At 40.7% G+C, this 21,060-nt stretch overlaps 1 protein-coding gene across 1 annotated transcript; it reads right to left on the bottom strand.

Moving 5' to 3' along the window:
* Positions 1-8,651: 8,651 nt before the first annotated feature.
* On the bottom strand, positions 8,652-14,622 carry CXCL13 (C-X-C motif chemokine ligand 13). Its single transcript, XM_057729117.1, has 4 exons — positions 14,531-14,622; positions 12,506-12,638; positions 9,725-9,802; positions 8,652-9,434 (listed from the first exon to the last, which is right to left on the bottom strand). Exons 1-4 carry the CDS (start codon positions 14,592-14,594, stop codon positions 9,380-9,382), a joined length of 330 nt encoding a protein of 109 aa, XP_057585100.1. The 5' UTR covers positions 14,595-14,622; the 3' UTR covers positions 8,652-9,379.
* Between the last annotated feature and the right edge of the window lie 6,438 nt (positions 14,623-21,060).

Raw genomic sequence — 21,060 nt, 5'->3', positions numbered from 1 at the left:
AGGTAATATGATAAAGACAGTTATTTCCTAAGTATTCCAAATGACACCTTGTACAAGATGTTCTTCATTTTGCACAAGAGTTGCCTACTGATTATCTGGGATGCTTTGTGGAAGACAAATGAAAGTCTGACCCATTGTCTGCAAGATGTTCGCAATCCACTTAGAGATACAGGATAAGCATGTAAAAAGTTCTTTCTCATATGATAATAAATGAGACAGTTTCAAAACACTCATTCATTCATTCATATATTCAACAAATATTTGTTGAGCTTCTACTATGTGCTGGACCATAATTGATGCTAATGATACAAGGATGAGCAAAGCCAAACATGGTTCTTGACCTCATGGAGTTTACAGCCTAATGGGGAGACAAGACATTTGTTACATGGTCACACTAACAAGTGTATTATTAGAGACCAAGATAAATGCTCTCAAGGAAAGAAGCAGTTGCATGAGAGCATATCACCAAGAGATCTGACCTAGACTGGATAGGCTAGACATGGATGGCTTTCCTGAGGAAGTGACCCTTGAGCTTGGAAATGAAACAGAAGTGACATCATCTGATTTGCATTTGAAAGGATCACCTTAGCTGCATTATGGAGGGATCTGAAAGTCTGGGGGAGACAAACAACCTCAAGCTGTTTCATCAGGTCAGGTAAGAATCGATGGCATCTTGGCATTGGGTGGCAGTAAAGAGGGAGAGTATGGACAGATTAGAGGGGATATTTAGAGAAATGGGTCATCATAATTTTTTTATGGATTGGGTATGGAGCTGGTAGTGATAGAAAATAACTTTGAAATGAGTTCTAGTTTTGTATCTTGCACAATTAGACAGGTTGTGGAGTTTTCACTGAGGTAGTTAATGCTGGAATTAGACCACATTAAAATTGAATTGTGAATTTTGTTCCTTGACATAGAGTTTGATGTTCTTTTGCAAAATTCAAAATGGAAATAAAGCAGAGTCAAGAGGGTGGAACAGAATGGAGTTCAGAGGAGAACTAGGGATGAAAAGTTGGGAGTAATCAGTGTTTACGTGGCAATGAAAACTGGAGTCTTAGATAACGTTTCTTGGGGAGAAAGTATGTAATGATAAAAGAAGAGCCAAGTTGTCTTAACTATTATTGAGTGGCCAGAGAGAGAAGAGTGAGCCTGAAAATAAAGGAGTGCTAGAAAGGTAAAAGTGGCCAGAAAGATAGAAGGAAATCCAGGAGAAATATGCCATTCTGAATGCCAAGGGGAGAGACTGTGCATTAGTCCTCCTTTCCTGAAAAATACTATTGAGCTCCATAAGATGAATGTGAAACACTGACCATTGTACTTGGCAACTGTGATAGATTTATCATCATTCCCAATCTTTTACCCCTTTCTGTACCCATGCCCTTTACCATGTGGCTTTGCAGTTCTACTAGCGGTAAAATAAACTTCTTGCCCCACTGATATTGGGCATGGCCATATAACTTGCTTTGGCCAATAAAATGTGAGTGGAAGTAACAGGTTGATAATTTCAAGCGTAGACGATAATAGGCATAGCATCTTTCTGTTCATTTCTCTTCTGCATCTGCCATAACTATGAGAAGAATATGACCTGAATACCATTTGATCCCCCCAAAATAAGAGACACATAGAGTAGAACTGCAGTAAACAAATGACCTGAATTAATCCCAAACTTACCCTTGTCAACTGAACCTCACCTGACCTGAAGGCACACAGACAAGAAATAAATGCATTTGTTGTAAGCCACTGAGCTACAAAGCACTGCTGTGGAAATAGCTGACTGACATTGCTACAATGGTCATGGGTAACCTTGTTGACAGTTGTTTTGGAGCAGTGATGGAGTGGAAGCCTGATTTGGAGGGTATTGTAGAGGGAGAGAGACTTGGGAAAATGGAGTCATTGAGTACAGGAACTCAAGAGGTTTAGCTGTGATGGAATAGAAGAAAGGGGGACAATAGCCAGAAAGGATCAGGAAGAGGCTTTTTTAAAAAATTGAACTATAGTTGATTTATATTATTGTGTTAGTTTCAGGTGTACAGCAAAGTGATTCAGATATATACATATATCTGAAGGAGGGTTCTCTTTCCCCATACCCTCTCCAGCATTTATTGTTTGTAGCCTTTTCTATGATGGCCATTCTGACTGTTGTGAAGTTGCACCTCCTTGTGGCTTTGATTTGCATTTCTCTAAAAAGATAGTAAGCACCTTTTCATGTGCCTGTTGGCCATCTGTATGTCTTACTTAGAGAAATGTCTGTTTAGGTCTTCTGCCCATTTTTTTGATTGGTTGTTTAGTTTTTGTTATTGAGTTGTATGGGCTGTTTATAGATTTTAGAAATTAGTCCCTTGTCTGTTGCATCATTTGCAAATATTTTCTCTCAGGCCTTAGGTTGTCTTTTCATTTTGTTTATGGTTTCCTTTGCTGTGCAAAAGCTTATAAGTTTGGTTAGTTTACTTTTGCTTCTATTTCTTTTGCCTTGGGAGACTGATCTAAGAAAATACTGCTGTGATTTATGTCAGAGAATGTTTTCCCTATGTTGTCTCCTAGGAGTTTTACGCTGTCATGTCTTATATTTACGTCTTTAAGCCATTTTGAGTATATTTTTGCGTATGGTGTGAGAGAGTGTTGTAATTCATTGATTTACATGCAGCTGTCCAGCTTTTCTAACACCACTTGATGAAGAGACTATTTCTTCTCCATTGCATAGTCTTGCCTCCTTTGTCAAAGATTAATTGACTGCAGGTGTGTGGGTTTACTTCTGGGCTCTCTATTCTGTTCCATTTATCTGTATGTGTTTTGTGCCAGTACAATGCTGTTTTGATTACTATAGCTTTGTAGTATTGTCTGAAGTCTGAGAGGGTTATGCCTCCAGTTTTGTTCTTTTTCCTCAGGATTGCTTTTGCAATTCTGGGTCTTTCGTGGTTGTATATAAAGTTTAAGATTATTTGTTCGAATTCTGTGAAAAATGTCATGAGTAACTTGATAGGAATGGTATTAAATCTGTAGATTGTTTTGGGTAGCATGGCCATTTTAACAATATTAATAGGAAGAGGGTTTTTTTGCTTGTTTTTGAGATGGGAGAGACTAGAATATACTTAAATGGTATGGATATAGAACTAATTGGGAGGAAGTGGTTGATTATAGTAGAGAACAGAAGGATAGTTGATAGTGTGTAGCTCTTGAGACAGTGAAAGAGGATAAGGTTTAAAACACAGAGGGGTTTGCCTTGGAGGAATGAGGAGGAAAGGTACCTACTCTAATGTAGCAAAAGGGAATTGACAAAGATGGGAAGCCATTTGAATAGACTTGCTGGTCTGGTGGAAAGAATTTGAGGGTGTCCCATCTAATGACTTTAAGTGATTCACTATTATTCTGTGAAAAAGAGAGCAACACTGGCCAATTAAATTAGGCTAGAAGCCACATTTGACCACTTCCCAAATGATATGGATGATAAATAAGAAACACACCTGCTTGTCTTGCTCCTACAGATGAATGTCCTTTAAAGGCTACAGCTCATTGTTTGGTTTGGGGGAACTGCAAGATCTGAATGTGGACAACTACAAAACATTGCCAGAGAGAAATTACAGGAGTCTTATATAAATGGAGAGATATACCACATTCATAACTGAAAGATTCAGTATTATTAAGATGCCATTTCTCCCCAAATTGATCTATAGCACAATTCCAATCAGAAGCATTTTGAGGGGCATAGAAATTGACAGATGATTCTGAAATTCATATAGAAAAGCAAAGAACTTAGGTCTAAAACAATTTTGAAAAAGAACGAAGAAGATTCCTGCTACAGAGTTTTAAGACTTACTATTAAGCTACACTAATTAAAGCCATATGGTATTGGCATGAGTGTAGACATATAGATCAATGAAACAGAATAGGAGTCCAGAAATAGACCCATATATACATGATCAATTTCTTTTTGATAACTTTGCCAATATAACTCAATGGAGAAAGGCTTTCATGTAAGATACATTTCTAATGTAAATGTGTGGATCTCAAGCACGTTAAAAACTGTTCAAGATCATTAGCCATCTTAATTAATTAATACAAATTAAGATCACAGGACATTAAACATCTACTGAAATGTCTAAAGTTTAAAAGACTACAGTACTGAGTGATGCGGGCCTGAGAGACGCCAGTGGTCAGGAGTGGGCACGGGGGCAGTGACACCAGAGCCCGTGGAGGCCATTACAAGGCCAACAGGGCTGGCCGCAGGGAAAGGAGGCCTGGGGGCTGGAGGCCACTGCTGCTGCCATGTGCTAGTGAGGATGTGAAACAACTGGAATTCTCATATATTGCTGATGGGAGTGCAAAATAGTATAGCTATTCTGAAAAACAGTTTAGCAGCTTTTTAATTAAGTTGTATATACATATACCACGTAACCCAGCAATCTCACTTTTAGGTATTTTCTTGAGAGAAACAGAATCATATGTTTCTATAAAGACTTGTGCTTGACTGTTTGCAGCAGTTTTATGCACAATAGACCAGAACTGGAAATGAATTAGATGTCTATCACCTGGTGAATGAATAAACACATTGTGGTGTATTCATACAGTGGACTAGTAGTTAGAAACAGCGAAGAATAAACTACTGATACATTCAACAGCATGATAAATCTCAAAAACATGCAAAGTGAAAGTAGACAAAAGACTGTACATTGTATGATTCCATGTATATGACATTCTGGAAAAGACAAAACTGTAGGAACAGAACAGGGGCTGGGCCTGTAATGGACTGAATATTTGTGTCCCATCCCAAATTCATAAGTTGAAACTCTACTTTCCCCTGTCATCCAGTCTATGGTAATTTGTTACAGCAGCCCAAGCTGAGCAAAGGACTATTCAAACAAACTCACTGAACTGAAAATGTAAAGAGGGTATGTTTTACTGTATGTAAGTTATAACGTTTAACCTGATATTTAAAAAAGAAAGTTCCCTAGATGACTAATGTACTGTGAGGGTTGAAAACCCTTATCCTAGAACCATGCTTTTCAAACTTTATTAGCATCATAACCACCTGGAAGGTGTATGAAAGTTTTTTCCTCCAATGTTTGCTGACACCAACCAATTTTCCAATTTTCTGATGCCAACTGGTTGTCCAACAGGTCAATTAAATTCTGACGCTAATCGTCTGTAGTAAGAACAGAGCCTATAGCCTAAGGGCTCAGTCCCACAAGACTGCCCCCACTTCAGATGCCAACTGCAAATGGGCTGTGCAGGCTACCCACATTTCTGCCTAGCCAACTACAAATTTGGAGATTCCCATGAGCCCCCTCCCCCTAATTTGATAATTTGCTAGAACGGCTCACAAAACTTGGGTAAATGCTTTGCTTACTCTTACTGGTTTATTACAAAGGATACAACTCAGGGACAGCCAAATGGAAGAGATACAAAGGATAAGGTATGGGGGAGGAGGGTACATTACTTCCACGCACTCTCTAGGTGCGCAACCCTCCCAGGACCTCAATGTGTTCACCAACCCAGAAGCTCTCCAAACCCTGTTATTTAGGAGTTTTTATGGAGGTTTCATTATATAGGCATGATTGATTAAGTCATTGGCCATTGATGATTGAACTCAACCTGAAAGTTCCAACTCTCTAATCATGTGGTTGCTTCCTCTGGCAACCAGCCCCCACCCTGAAGCTATCTGGGAGTTTGCCAGTAGTCACCTCACTAGAATAAACTCAGGTATGTTTGCAAGGTGCTCATTGTGAATAACAAAAGACACTCTGACCAGTCAGGAAGTTCCAAGGGTTTTGGAACTCTGTGCCAGGAACCAGAGATGAAGACCAAATATAATTTTTATTATACCACACTTTGTAAAACACAACTTGCTGGGCCCAACCCCTGAGTTTCTTATGCATTAGGTTTGGAGAGAGGCTTGAACATACATATTTTAACAAGTTTTCAGTTGCCGCTGATGGCTCTCTTCAGAGACTACACACGGAGAACTTCTGTCCTTGAGGGTCACGAAATGGTGTGATGACCCTCAAATATTACCCTTCTGATTCCTGGCCCTCCTCTCTTCCTCAGTTCTAACAAGTTTTTTGTAGACCATTCATTCTGTTCAAAAACACCTCCAAACTTCTCCTCAGAGCAGGTAAACCCTGGACTGTACACCAATCCTTACCTAGAGTCGGGAGCAGTAAAGTGGCGCCTCCCAGTTAGGAGGGAGAATTGCACAAAGAAGGTGATGGAAAATGGAAAACCCTAGCACAGAACTCATACTGTTGGGCAAGCCATTTCCCAATGAGGTGGGGCTGAACTCCTTCAGTTGGGAGAAGGAGAATTCTTCTTCCCTTGGAGAACCAGAATCTTTCCCTCCTTGGGTCCCTGCTGCTCAGAGGAGTGTAGGCAGAGCAAGTGAGGCTCAACTTACAATGCAAGAGGTTCCCTGCTTTCTCCGTCTAAGATCCTGTGTAGCTTGGTCTTATAGCTCCTTCATTCCATTCTTCAGAGTTGAATATCCTGTTTTGGTCAGGATTCCCTTATATTTTTCCCTTCTATTCTATATGGATTTAAAATAATCTATATGTGTAGGTATGTATATAGCCATGAATTACCTAAATTCTGCTTTACTGTTTCACCATTCTCCCTTCTACACCCAAACCCACTCAGATCATCTGAGGGTCACTTTTCCTCAAACACTTCATTAACTGACAAGTTATCCTGCGTCTAACTATGGGTTAAGATGCCTGTTCCAAGTCAGGCTGAATACCCCTAAATCTACTGTGACTTTTGAGGAACAGGTGTTTGTATGGTAAGAAAAGCAAGTTTAGAAGCCCTTGAGGGCCCTTTGTTTTGCTTTTCATTCCACATTTGCCCTCTCAGTTGTCCAGTCCCCCTGGATCATCCTCAGTAGATGTGTCAAGCCAGGGGGAGGCCTGAACATTCTGGAACTCCCATCCTTCTTCTGGCTTTGATTGGCCCCAGAAAGGAGGGGAGGGAGCAAAGAGCTAAAGTAAGGAATACATTCAGGGGTAAGCAAACTTCCCGCAGTGTACTGTCAGGATTGGGAGCATTTGCTCAGGGGTCAGGTGGCCCTGGGCTCGAATTCTGGTTTTGTTTCTTACTTGTTTATGTGATTTGGGGCATGTGAATGCCTATTTGCCTCAGTTCCTGCTTTTCTAAAATGGAGCTGATGATATTCTACCCCAGATAGAGTCAGTGTAGTGGAGGAATCAGAAGCATGGATTCTGGTGCCAATCTGCCTGGGTTCAAATTTTGACTTGCTGTTTAGTAACCATAAGGCCTTGAGCACAGTACTTAACCCCTCTGTGTCTCAGATTCTACGTATGCAAAACCGGGGTAATAACCCGCCTAATATTGCATAGTAAGATTTTTTTTTGAGTCCCCTGAATATTCGACTAGCTGCATTCTCAAAGAAGATGAAAATCAAACTAAAGAATGAGTGCAGGATTTTACCATAGGCTAACACATGTACATGGAACCTAGAGAAACGGTGCTGGTGAACCTAGTGGCAGGGCAGGAATAGAGACGCAGACATAGAGAACGGACTTGAGGACTCAGGGGGGAAGGGGAAACTGGGACGTAGTGAGAGAGCGGCATCGACATATATACACTACCAAATGTAAAATAGATAGCTAGTGGGAAGCTTCTGCAGAGCACAGGGAGATCAGCTCGATGCTTTGTGATGACCTAGAGGGGTGGGATTAGCGAGGGTGGGAGGGAAGCTCAAGGGGTGGGGGGTATGGGGATATATGCGTACATATAGCTGATTCACTTTGTTGTACAGCAGAAATTAACACAACGTTGTAAAGCAATTATACTCCAATAAAGGTAGAAAAAAACCTTAAGAAAAAAAGAATGAATGCAGGATTTTGATGGCATTTTATAATCCTTGTGTGTGTGTGTGTGTCTCTGTGTGTATGTGTCTCTGTGTGTGTTTGTAATAAAGAAATAAACATTGAATCGTAGACAACAGAAAATGTAGTATTTATAGGCACTCTTTACTCCCTCCCAAGAAATCTTTAGTAAAATAAATCTAAAAATAAAAAGAGAAAAATGAAAGAGGGACCCAGATATAGCTTGCCACATGAGCGTGCTGGGAGCAGACCTCCCAGAACATCAGGGAGAGTGAGGGACAGCACCACCGTGCTTGTTAGCTCAGTGGTGAGAGAGCTAGGCTGCAACCAGGGAAGGAAGGCAATGGGAGTTTAAGTATCTGCTCCTTCTGTTTTGTCAAATTCAGTGCAAAACCTTGTCAAAGGAAACATTGGAGACTTTAAGAATCAATATAATGAGACAGTGAAAATGGGTTTTAATAAGAGTTTGGGCATTTCTGGAAGAAATCATGATGAATATATCAAGGAGAAGAGGCTCTCGTGCGCAAGCACTTTCCTGCTGTGTTAATATCAGGAATAACTTCACTCACCCTTTGCTATATAATTTAGATCATCTGTAAAAAGGCAAGAGACATGCAAAGAAAAATTAACATGATGAAATCCTACTTTTCATCATGAGGAGTCAGAGAATGGCTAAATGCAGACAAATGTTCCATTAAGAATGAGTTGCTCATAATTAAGTAAAACAGTTGCTCAAGTTTATTGAATAGCATTAGATTAATAGGAAGCATTAAAGAAATGAACACCAGAGACCAAAAAAAAAAAAAAAGTCTGTGCAAAAGTTGTGATTAAAAAAAGTTCATCAAAGCAAATGTATAAAAGAATACGTCTAAATATCACGCTTTAAATGCTTTTCCTGAATATTCTATGAATTTAAGTCTGGGGAACTTTGAATGTTATTAGCTTTTATCTGTGACAATAATCTTATAAAGGAACTCTTTAAAAGTAGAAGAAGGACCTCCTTCCTCTCAATAGTGAGCTTTTAAACGAAGGATATCTATTATGTGAACCCTTTGTCTCTTATCAGGCTGAAATTCCATGGGTTTCCCAGGCAGCTTTTTAAATCTTTTATGGAAGCTTGCTGTTCTTAGGGTGTAAAATGATTGAAACACATTCTATCATATTCTCTTTAATTCAAGCCACATGTTCAGATTTGAGTTTTAAATCCTCATTCCCTTATTTTGTAGGAAAATCCAGCATTCAAAAAAACAGGTATATCATTGAAAGAAACCTATGTCATTTATAACTAACTATCCTTTAAGAAACTTTCCTCCTTGATGACTAAGAATGCAGACTCTAAGTCTGTAGGGTACTGTATTAAAAAAAAGCTCAAGTTTGCCCCATCAGCTTCTGCAAAGTTATCTGTACATATATTCTCATGCTTGAGCAGATGGGGAAGATCTTTTTCCTGGAAAAGATCCGATCAAACGCAAAACTAAAACTGAGAATAGGAGTGAAGGGGGTGGGGACGGGGAATGCAGGTGTTCTTGGTGGGAGTATTGGTATCAGGCAATCATTTTCTTGAGCACTGGAGCTGATGATGCTGGAAAAGATTTTTTTCTGTGAAATAAAGACAAGAGAGTCATGTTTAGAGAAAGGCTTGCCAGAAACTGTGGCTTTCCCCTGGAGATATCAAATAAGGAATACTGTGCCCACTGGTTTCCAGTTTAGTTTACTGAGCTGCTGGAATGAGTCACCCCAATTCTATCTGATAAGTAATAACAGTGGAGAATAGGCATTTGTCTCAGGATTGTCTCATAAATTTTAAATGTTTCCCATTTTGACTACCCAGAAAAGGGAAACCCTTCAGCGCAACTGAAATCTACAAACCCTTGATATGCCTGACTCACCTTGCCGCCTTAATTAGTGATGGTATCCATTTGGCCTTGGGGTTCAAGCAGAAAACTGACTTATTCTTCATCCAGACTCTGGGGGAAATAAACAGAAATAAAAATAAAGCCGTCAGTCCTGCACTTAAGGAATGAGTTGAGCATAAAAATAAATATTCCCATATGAAGTGACATTGGAGGTAGGCAGTTTTGGATCTGGAGGAGGTGACTTGGAGCATGAGGTCTGATGAATAAGAAAAACCCCATTTGCAGAGTGGGATGTGTGAGCTGCTGGAAATGAAAATGAATTGACAGGCTCATGTGTCAGATGTTAATCGTTTGTTGACAACATTTACATGAACTGGAGACGGACCAGATAGCTGACTCCAAGGTTGGCTCAGTCCTAAAGCTGTATCACAATATCTTTAAAATGTGTTTGTCGGTTGAGCTTGGGAGAATAAAATAGACTCTGGAAGACAGTCTCTTGAAAAAAAAAATCCAATGAAATTTATTGTGGGAGAGGTTACAGAGCTGATTGCTCTGAGTGACATCTGCATTTGGTGGAAACATCAGCGAGCAAGGCTTTCAGTGCTCTAAAAATTAAGCAAAAACAAAAGCAGCAAGGATAATTATCAGCTGATATTGATCAAGCACTTAAAAATGTGCCAGCCACTATGCTCAGCAGGTAATATGAATTATCTCAATTCATCTCGAAAAAAATCCTGTGCTAAAGGAAATACTATTTCCTCACCTTCAGATGAGGAACTTGAGACTTAGAGAGTTTAAGTAATTTGTCCAAGATTGCACAACAAATGCATGTTAGAGCAGGATTTGAATGAAGCTTATCCGATTTCAGAACCCACACTTTTAGCTACCATTCCACATGGGCACGATCTGAATGGTTACCAAGTACCAGACACAGTGTTGAATGTTTTACCTGCAGTGGAAGAAGTGAGGTCTTCCAGGTGATAGCAAACTGGGAGACTCTACTCTCTACTGGGGTGACCTCGAACAAAACACAATTTCTTGATGTATCTCTTATTTGAGCTATAAAATGACACACAGCAAGGATCCACCCATCTAGCTTTGAAACTCTACCCTTGTAATTGAAAATTATGGAGTCAGAGGTCATAGAACTGCTGGGTTCTTGAGCATAGCCTTCCAATTTGGTTTCTGAGTTTTTGATAGACAAACAGATTTCTGACCATGCAGACTCACAGTATTTTTTACTTCTGACTGCTATGAGTTTCTCATAATTCTTTGCAGCTTTTGCTTCTATATCTGGTTAAAATTCAGAAAAGCAGAGTCTGGTGAGAAGATAAGAAATCAAATTTTTATCACTTTAAAACCATTTAAGTTTTAAGTAGAGAAAATTAGGGTGTATTACTTCCCCTTGTTGAGAGGTGAGAGACTTGACTCATGACAGAGAAATTGGTAAAAAAAAAAAAAAAAAAAAAAAAAAAAAAGGAAAAAGTCTCTGTTTTCTAGATAGCCAGAGGAACTGCCCCTAAATAGGTCATGGCTATACTTCACATCTCTGAGTTTGAGGGCAATAATCATGATTTAGTCTGAATTTTCACTATCAAAGATAGTAGTGAACGTGTAATGCCTTTCTAATGAAAACTTTCCATGCTTATTTTTGATATCCTGTATTTCTTTGTTACAAGTGGAGTACAACTAGTGAGAGACCCAAAGCACTAGTATCAAAATGGGACCAAAAAAAGTGGTTGCTTACGAATGTTTGGAAAGGCTAAAACAGCCAAGGAAAGAGCTGCTAATGAAAGCCAAGCTGGGGGTGCCCTGAGAAGGATGCTCTGCCTGTACTTCTAGGTGCTGCGGGGCACCTTGTTTCATTCAAGGTAGATGCAGAGAGAAGAAATCACAGTTCTAAGCAGTAATATGCGAAAGATCTACAGGCTCCCCTTAAAATATTCAGTGTAACAACCCAACATTTGTTCAGCCTCTCCTATATGCCAGGTAAGGGATAAAGCATCAGAGATAAAGAAATGAATAATATCTGATCCCCATCTATAAAGAACTTGTTTTCTGGTGTGAATGAAAGAGAAAAACACACCTGATTTGTTTCAACACAATGAGGTGCTGTACAATTGCAGCTAACCGTTACTGAACATTTATCACTGTGCCTGGCACTGTACTAGGGGCTTTACATGCAAGTCTTATTGACGTGCCATGGAAAATGCCCTAATAAAGGAATCTACAGGTCTCTCTGGGTGAACAGAAAAGGGAGGCTCACAGAGGAAAGCGGCCATACTATTTCAATAAAAGAAAATGTCTATTAAATTTCTTGTAGCCACTACTATCCCCTTAGCCTAACTCTTTAAACAGATTTAGGGTTCAAAGTTGATAGAACCTAAAGCTAAGGGACGGTTCCATAAAATAGACATTCCGACCAAGGACTGTTGTAGGTCCTTATTTTCCTGCTCTTTAACTTCTGGGGAACAGAGTGTCTGCTTTTGCTGGCAATTGGAATTTGATGGGTAATAGGAGACTCTTGGCTCTGTCCATTTCTAATGGTGTGTCTCAAGGCAGTTAGTTAACTTCCCTAAGCCTCAGTTTCTGCATCTGTAAAGGAGTGATAACAATAGACATACCTTAAAGAGCTCTTGAAGGAATAAAATGAGTGAATATGTATAAAGCATGTGCATTAGCTCAGGACCCCTGCAAAGCATGTACTTAATCTGTATTACTGATTCTCATTATTAGTTTGAGAATTAATTGCTAGCAACACTCAAAGTAAATCACTTTGAGGAATCAGACATTATTTTTTTAATTGCAACTTACATGATTTCCCTGTTTGGACATCCATTCCCAGGGGGAAGGATTTGAAGCCTTTCAACGAGCGCAAAGGGGACAAAGTTGAGGGGCTCTCGGATGCATTTACACTTTAAGTTTGTGTTATTGGCCTCCAGGATACCTATATAAACACAGAATCAGTTATTTTAATCCCTTTGGCATATAATTCACAACTAGAATTTAATCAGTAACCTTTCATACTGTGCATTTGAAGATTTAAAAATTTCAGGTCGGTGCTTCCACCCACATGCATTTAGTTTGTGCACTTCTACTTGTCTTCGCTTATTTTCAAACATTTTCTACCAAAACCTTAAAAATAAAATTAGCTTTTTAAAAAACACACTACCTATTGAAATTTGTGATAGCATTATATCAGTACTCAGGTGGTTGTCCATTTAATAAAATTTGAGAATGGCCACTGTGGGGACTTACAATTCAGTTTTAATTAATGCAATATAAAATTGACCAATCTTCACTCCCAACACATAAAAACCGAGGAAATGAACTAGTTACTGAGTCCCCAGAGCATTAACAAGCTGTAAGAGAGTTCTCTCTCTTATCATACCCACCAATCCTCCCTGTCTCTCCAAGGAAATTCCATGAAGCTATTTTTTGTTTTTGCTTAATATGCTGGTCCTCCACCCCAGTTGCAAATCATTACCAAACAAAAGCCAATAATAAAAATTGAATTTATGTATTCCACAACTGAAGTTCTTAGTACTGGATACTTTTATAGGTAACCCATCTCATGCATTTTAATGAATTCTACCTTCTTTAACCACAGTGCTACCACTGTGCTCACACGGAATTGCAAATAAAAGAGATCAGGTTCTCAAAGTGTTCACACTTTAGTGTGGGAAACAAGTGAACAAAAACTAAAATACCATAGAGTGTTGTATTTCCTTCAAGGCCCAAACTGCATGAATGAGAACAGAGGACTTTGCCAGGAGCAATGGGAAAGCTTCATGGAGGGAGAGGGAGATGAGGGTCTTGAGGAATGAAAATAACATGAAACGAAATAAAACTTGGAAAAAAATTCCCCACATTTTAAAATCAACAATTGGTCCTCCTAGGGCTTCCCTGGTGGCACAGTGGTTAAGAATCCATCTGCCATGCAGGGCACATGGGTTCGATCCCTGGGTCAGGAAGATGCCACATGCCGAGGAGCAACTAAGCCTGTGCCCACTACTGAGTCTGCGCTCTAGAGCCCATGAGCCACAACTATTGAAGCCCGTGTGCCTAGAGCCCAAGCTCCACAGCAAGAGAAGCCACCACAATGAGAAGCCTGCACACTGCAATAAATAGTAGCCCCTGCTTGCCACAACTAGAGAAAGCCTGCAAAGCAGCAAAGACCCAACATAGCCAATAAATAAATAAATTTATATTAAAAAAATTGGTCCTCTACACCTGGGCAGAGTGTATCATCCTGCACATGCATCAGATTCCTTCAGCTGTATAAAAATTTACCACTTCAATTAGATAGTTATCTATTTACACAAAGAAAGCCTTCCCATTTAGACTTGGAATCTGCTTCTTGGCAGAAAGTGTGTACTTGAGTACCCCTGCTGTACTTACAATGGTTCATATCAGAGCAGACCCTATAGAATTGTATCAGATCAACAGGTTGAGGTCAATAATCTTTAAATCATATCAAGTGTTTGGTCAGAAGGGGTAGTGTTGAAAGGCAAAACAAAGAAGAGCTACTTGGAAAGAATTAGTTATAGGCAGAGCTGCATCTGAAAAAGGCCAGGAATAGGCAAGCCAAGTGTAAGTCCCATGGACACTGGATCTCCAGTATCTCCCCCTTCTCTGGATGACAATCTTAAGGATACAGCCTCGTAGAGTTAAATCCCTAAGCACCTTACTTTTAGAAATCTAGGAACAGTTGAGCAGTTTTTTCCCCCTTCATTCACACTTCCCCTCATTTTCTGATTGAAAAAAAAAAAAAAACTGAAATGGCTGAAGACCCTTTCAACTCAAAGCACAAATGACAACATAAGTGAAAGTTCTCACCATGGACTGGAGAGAGGCTGCAGGCCAGCATCACAAGAAGCAGAGATCCCAGGGTGAACCTCATTCTGCCTCAAGGTGGAGTCCAGACTTCACTTCTGGGTCTGAACTGTGGGTTCTCAGCACAGAGACTCCTATTTATTTAGACCAGTAAGGCCCTCCCACTGCCTCTGTCTCCAGGAGGTCAGCTGCATCATCAGTTTTAAAAGCCCCCAAATATTGCTGAGCGTGCTTTTTGTTTTAACTCCTCTTGCAAATTTTATGAATTTGCTTCAGAGCACTAGGAGTATAATAAAATATTTCTTGAAAATGTAGACTACAAATGGCAGGGATTCTGCAGGAATCTGGGGTGGGAGAGGGGGAGAGGGTATCAGTTTGGAGACTCCACAGCCCTCTCTCTGTAGGATCACGGTCAGCGATTGTGGCTTTGGCTGCTTCTCTCAGTGAAGGGTCAGTGGGCTTTCTCAATGGCCTTTGAATATATCCTCCAGGAAATCAGGGACTCTGTCAGGCATGTTGTGTTCCTAGCACCTGCAAGAGAGTCTAGCCTTTGGTAGGTGCTCAGTAAATATTTGTAGACCTAGTGAATGTCCTCTTATGTACAGATTCTTATGCTGACTAGTTTTCCTGGTCAGACTTTCTACCAGACTTTCCCACATCTTATTTCACCATCTGAAATATATGATTACTTATGTAATCTCAGCATCATGGGAGTCCTAGAAGGGAGCAAGTATGTGCCCCCTCACTGATGTGGTTGTGTCTTGAAGGGAGGGAAGAAACAGCTTTGAGGAGGAGAATCTTTCTGGCTCTGGCATGTAAGTTATTGAGCTTGAGAACCAGGTGTCGGTGGAGGGTGTCATTAAAATTTCATAAGATGATGAACCTCATAGTTTGTTTAATATAGCGTATGTGCAATTTGGTTTTGACCCGGCCAAATAGCCCATGGGCCCAATGAACCAACAACCTTAACTCACTTGCTAGGAGCTCTTTGATTAAAAAAAAAAGAAAAGAAAAATATGTGGACAATGGCTGGTCTGTCCTAGAGCACCCCTGGGCTGCCCTGGGAGTGTACCAGTGTGGATGTGTGAACCCAGACCCACGGGGCCACTGAAAAATCAGTTTTAGTCTTCCTGGTGTGACTCCCTAAATTAATTTAATTTTTTGCTACTCAGCATCTGGATATTAGCATCTTAGATGCTCCAGTGTGTATGGGGGTTAGGGTCATGCCACATGACCTTCATATGCCAAGCAGTCCTCCAGTTGGCCTGAATGACTGCGGTGACTGGGAACTCATCAATCTTGAGACAGCCCATTCCATTAGGCACTTCTGATTGCTAGAAAGTTCTTCCTTCTGTGCATGTGAAAGCAGCTTCGCTAATATTTCTGTCACTTTGTACTCATTCAACCCCTTATCACTATATGAAAACAATCGCTCTTTCTTGTTATAGTACTCCAAATATTTGAAAGTAGGGTGTGTGAGTTGGGGCCCCCAGGAAGCAGATGCTGAGATGGATGTTGCAGTAAAAGAAAAATTTTTTTCTTTCTTTTTTTTTCTGAAAAACTCCTGTGATAGATCAAAGTGGGGAGGAGACAGGAGTGGGCCTGCCCACCGAGGAGAGCTTCAGATTGCAACGCCGATGACAGTCTGTGACAACTCAACGGCAGCTCCTGAGAAAAGACTGTCTATTAGAGGGGCTCCACAGTGGGCAGAGATCCAGGCCCTAGCATCCCGCCTCCCCACACCGCCATTGTCCAGTCACTGACAGGGGCTTCTCAGAAGCAGCATGGGCTCTGGTAGGAAGCTGAAGCAGAGGCTGCAGGTGTTAACAGCTGGAGGCTGTCAGCTAGCTGCACTTCTCACAGCCGGCCGGCAAGTTACTTCTTTGAGGGAGATCTGAGCAATGAACCTGCATGGCTGTTCCACAGGGTTGTAAACTAGAGGTTGAGAGCACAAACTCTGGAGTCATCCGGTCAATGACTTCAAACAGGTCACTTAATTTTCCTATGCCTCAGATTTGCCAGTTTTCACATGGGGATAATACTAATTTTAAAGGATTTCTTTTGGAGAGTAAAATCATCTAGTATACGTAAAATTCTTGGCAGAGTGCGTGGCACCTAGAGTGTGTTCAATAGATAGTCTATCTGTCCACCTATCCATCCAGCCATTCATCCATTATCAACAGGTTTAACTTTCACTCTAAAACCCAAATGAACATATTTCAAAGGTTAATATCCTTTTAACCTATAATATAGTTTAAAGCTCTCTCACCATCTTTTTTCCATCACTTAACTTCAAAAAGATAAACCACCATCTGGTTTATCTTTTTGAAACTTGTTCATGTTTTTCATTATTTCTCCTAAGTCATAACTGCCCTTCCTTCTGTCTCCCCATACATTCTCTGACTCTCTGTCTCTGTCTCTGTCTCTGTCTCTCTGTCTCTCTCTCTCTCTCACACACACATACACACTTGCATGCACACACATCTGAATATCACACTACCCCAAGTATGGCTTTGCCAATACAAAGTAGAGGAAGCCCATTACCTTCTTTTTCCTAGGCACTATGCTTCTACTAATGCATTCTTCGGCTGAATAGCATGATTCTGGTCATTATTTTGAGTTTTCAGGTAACAATCTCTTTTTCTTTTGATATGGTCAATTTCTGACTATGTCTCATTCATTTCACTTGTGCCCACTTGTGCAATTTGATCTTGGGACCCAAGCATAGGAGTTTTACATTTGCCTCTGTCTTAGGTAGTATACATCTCCTTGCCAGAGCAGAAATGAATGATGCTGACAATAACATGAAGAATGTAGAAACAAAGGCACCTGCAAGAGAATGCTGAATAAATCTAGGAAATCCCACAATTGGCTCTTGTTAAAAAAGGACTGCCGGGTCAAGCAGCTAAATCCAGAGCAATTCTAAAATCTGATTTTGTTCTTTTAATGTCCAGAGTTTGGGATTTAGCGTATACTGACCAAAGAGACTTTATATCTACCTGCCCCAAGATGGGATTGGAAAATGGGCAGCTCTGTGGTAGCAAGGTGATTCTAGAAGTTTCAAGTCTGACTCTCCATGATCTCATTTACAATGGGGGTATACATTTCAAAGACTTTGAAGGCAAGAAGAAAAATGTTTTGAAACAATAGATGTGGGACCCAAGTGGAAACATTTTATTTTTCAAATAGTTTTTTATAGATACCTTTGTTTGGAAACATAAAAACATATAACTTGGTTTATATCAAATCTGTTTTTTTTTTATAATCAGATATATAAAAACTTAGGGAAAATGAGAAAATGATGGGGAGGGTTTTTTATTTTACCCCTGACTTTGGAATCAAACCAGATTTTCTCTTAGACCCAAGAAAAACTGGGTAGCTTTGAGTGCCTTGGTGCTCAAACTGTGGTCCATGGACTAGCATCCTCAGCTTTACCTTGTCAAGAGTGCAGAATCACAGGTCCTGCATTTTAACAAGATTCCTAGGTGATTTAAATGCACCTTAAAGTCTGAGAAACACCGGTCTGTATAGAGTGAGTTACACGCATACTCAAATTGCCTTCAGAGAAATGTTTGCGTAAAACATCTCCTCAGGCTACGATGCACAGATCCCTTAGTGCAAGCGGACAGGACGAACATGCTCACTGACTGCTAAATGCGCAGCAGTGAAAGCAGCAAGAAGGGATTTCTCTCTCAAGACATCAAAAAGTGAAATGTCACTAAAGTAGCGAGATGGCATAACTGAGCAAAGTACCTACCAATCTAGCTAGTCAAGAGGCATTGAACAGAGGGTCCATGGCAGAGTTTAAAATGACTCAAGGGATAAAATTCTGATAATTTTTAGGTAGTTTGTAATGCAATAGGAGACAAATGCCATTGTGATCTGCTGGGGGCCAGGCTGTTCTGCAGGGCCACTGTGCTCCCTCTCCTGGGCCTGCCCGCCCCCAAGCCTCTTCCTGAGTCGAGGCACCTCCGTGAAGGCGCTCAGCCCCTGTTCCCAGCAAGCCTTCCGGGGCATCAGCTTTCCCAGCCTGAGCTTGCCCGGGACTGCTGACAGCCCCATCTCAGCACAGGCCTCATCCCGGCCACTGCTGCCTGGGACAGCCTCAGAGACCAGGTGGTTCGTTTTCTCCAGCAGCACCGGCTTGCGGACCCGGCCCTGCTCAGGTTCACTTAGCCGCCATCTGTTTTCAGCGGAAGAGCTCCGCAGAGCTCCCTTCCCGGCAGCCATGGGCACGGCAGGGCTTGGGCCAGCTCAGCAAGGTGGATGCTCCGGCAGCTGTCCGTCTCTGGAGCTTCTGGAGAGCTTGGCCTGGGGAGGGGCCGTGAGATTGAAGGGCTTTCTTGGTGCCTGGGCCGGCACACTTGGACCACAGGGCTCTCGGCTGTGATCAAATTGAGAACATTTTCTTTCGTGCCATTTAAAAAGCAACTCAACTAGAAAAGAGAAACTTGCTCTATTCTGTTAACAAGTGTTTTAACTTGCTGGACATCTGACATTTGCTTTAGCCTTTCGGCACAGCAGGAAAGTATTACAGCCTAGCAGGTGAGAGCTCAGGTTCTGAAATCAGACTTGTCTGGGTTTGCATCCCTGCTCCAAGACTTCCTTGCCTTGCACCATACCAAAGGCTCATTTCCTCCATGCCATTGGCGCTAATAAGAGTAATACCTTCTTGGAGAGTCCTGTAGGGAACCTAACAGTGATGGGAAAGTGCTTTGCTCAATGTTTGGGCAAATAGTAAGCACTCAATAAATGTTAAATTTTTTACCTTTGTAAAAACACAAAAATTTATTATTTATTTTATTGTGGTGAGAACACTTAACCTGAGATCTACCCTCTTAACAATTTTTAAGTGTACAATACGTTCCTGTTGACTATAGGTACAATGTGGTACAGCAGATTTTCTAGAATGTATTCATCATTTTTAAGAAACAACTTTGGCTTAGTTTGTGAGTCAAGCTCCTGACTTGAATTAAAATGTCACTTAGCTTTCTATTGGACACGTGATTCCTTATTTAAAGGTCCTCTGGCCAAGAAGCTGTTCTTCACACTCTGTTTTTATCCACTTTGAACAAAAATATTGATCTCCTTTCCCTAAGAAGCCACCCATGGAGGTTTCTATTAGTTACAAACGTACTGAAGTTTTCTGAATTGGCTATTTTGCCTTTTGCCATCATTTTCATCTTGACTGAATTGCTTATAACAGCCTGTCGTTTATAGACGATACTTTCAAGACCCATACCTGAGGAAAAGGTAATTTCAAAGGTGATTAAGCTCATATTTCAAGTTTTACTCACGTTCATCTCAAATATAGTGGATCCCAGACAAACCTAAAATGTGTCTATCTAAAACTTCTTTCTTCTGTGTTCGGGTGGTGATTTTCCAGAAGACTGCTAGGTGGCGGTGTTACTTACAAAAACAGCCTGCCCAAATGGAAAGGCGGGGCCCCAGGTGAAGACCCTGCAGTACTGACAAGAGGGCTGTGTTGCATATTATTTCAACGTTCAAATCATGATTTAATTTGGTTTATTGCCTTTTTTAAAAAATTAAATACTGTGAGTTTTGAGATTTTGTAAATTAGGCTGAAATGTTACTCAAAGAGAGGAGAAAAACCCCTAAAACTCTGAAGTAATTCAACAAATTCTGGGCCAAGTCCAACTTCTTGGCCCTGAGGTTGCAAAATCAGATTGTGCATCAGTTCTCTGGTGTGCAAACATGTTAGGCCCCAGCAGCAGCTGAGTACGCAGCTTCTGTGATTACAAAGTTTTCTGAGAACAGTGAGGACACCACATACAAATGTCAAAGTGATGGTCAAGTTTTCCAGCTCAGCTCAGTAAGCAGTAACAAAATAGTCACCTTCTTTCTCCTGTTCAGATTCTATAATGTGCATATTATCTCATCATCTGCTCTTTTCTCTTAGCTACCTTTATGTTATAACCATGTATGGAATTCTGGATGTTAAGATTAAGGTCAATAGTTTCCAGCAAGAGCACCTTTATTTAACTTAGCAAGTTTTGGGCATATCGCTCTGTTGTTATAATGTCTGCTGTTCCACAACTTAAGGTGTCTCCAGGTAATCCTCTTTGCCAGTATCTCCTGTTTGTCTAACCAGACATTAAGATCCTCTCCTCACTGAGCACTCTCTCCCAAGGCAAGCGCGTCTCTTCCCTACTTCCAGGGAAGTAGATGGAAGTCCACTCACATCGGCATCTATCCAAGAGCCTAGTGGTCATGGCTTCATAGAGGCCTCTTAGATCCCTCCAACCAATCGTATCCAAAACTGAACTTAGTTTCTCTAAAATCTGCTTTACCTCCAGTATTCTCAGTCTTAGTAAATGGTATCATTCACCCAGTTGCTCAGAAACCAGTAAATCATCTTTCATTCCTTTATCTCCCTTAATCCCCATATTTATTTGGTCTCTAAGAGCTGCCGCTTATATCTGTTAAAACGTCTTGGCTTTGTCTACTTTCCTCACTTTTATCGCCACCTCCTATTCCAAGCCACCATTGTTAGAAGTCCTGCAGTGGCCTGT

Source organism: Hippopotamus amphibius, chromosome 3, assembly GCF_030028045.1.
Source record: "Hippopotamus amphibius kiboko isolate mHipAmp2 chromosome 3, mHipAmp2.hap2, whole genome shotgun sequence".
NCBI classification, from domain to species: Eukaryota; Metazoa; Chordata; class Mammalia; order Artiodactyla; family Hippopotamidae; genus Hippopotamus; species Hippopotamus amphibius.
The sequence above is the reverse complement of the archived record's forward strand: the minus strand, read 5'-3'. Positions and strand labels throughout refer to the sequence as shown.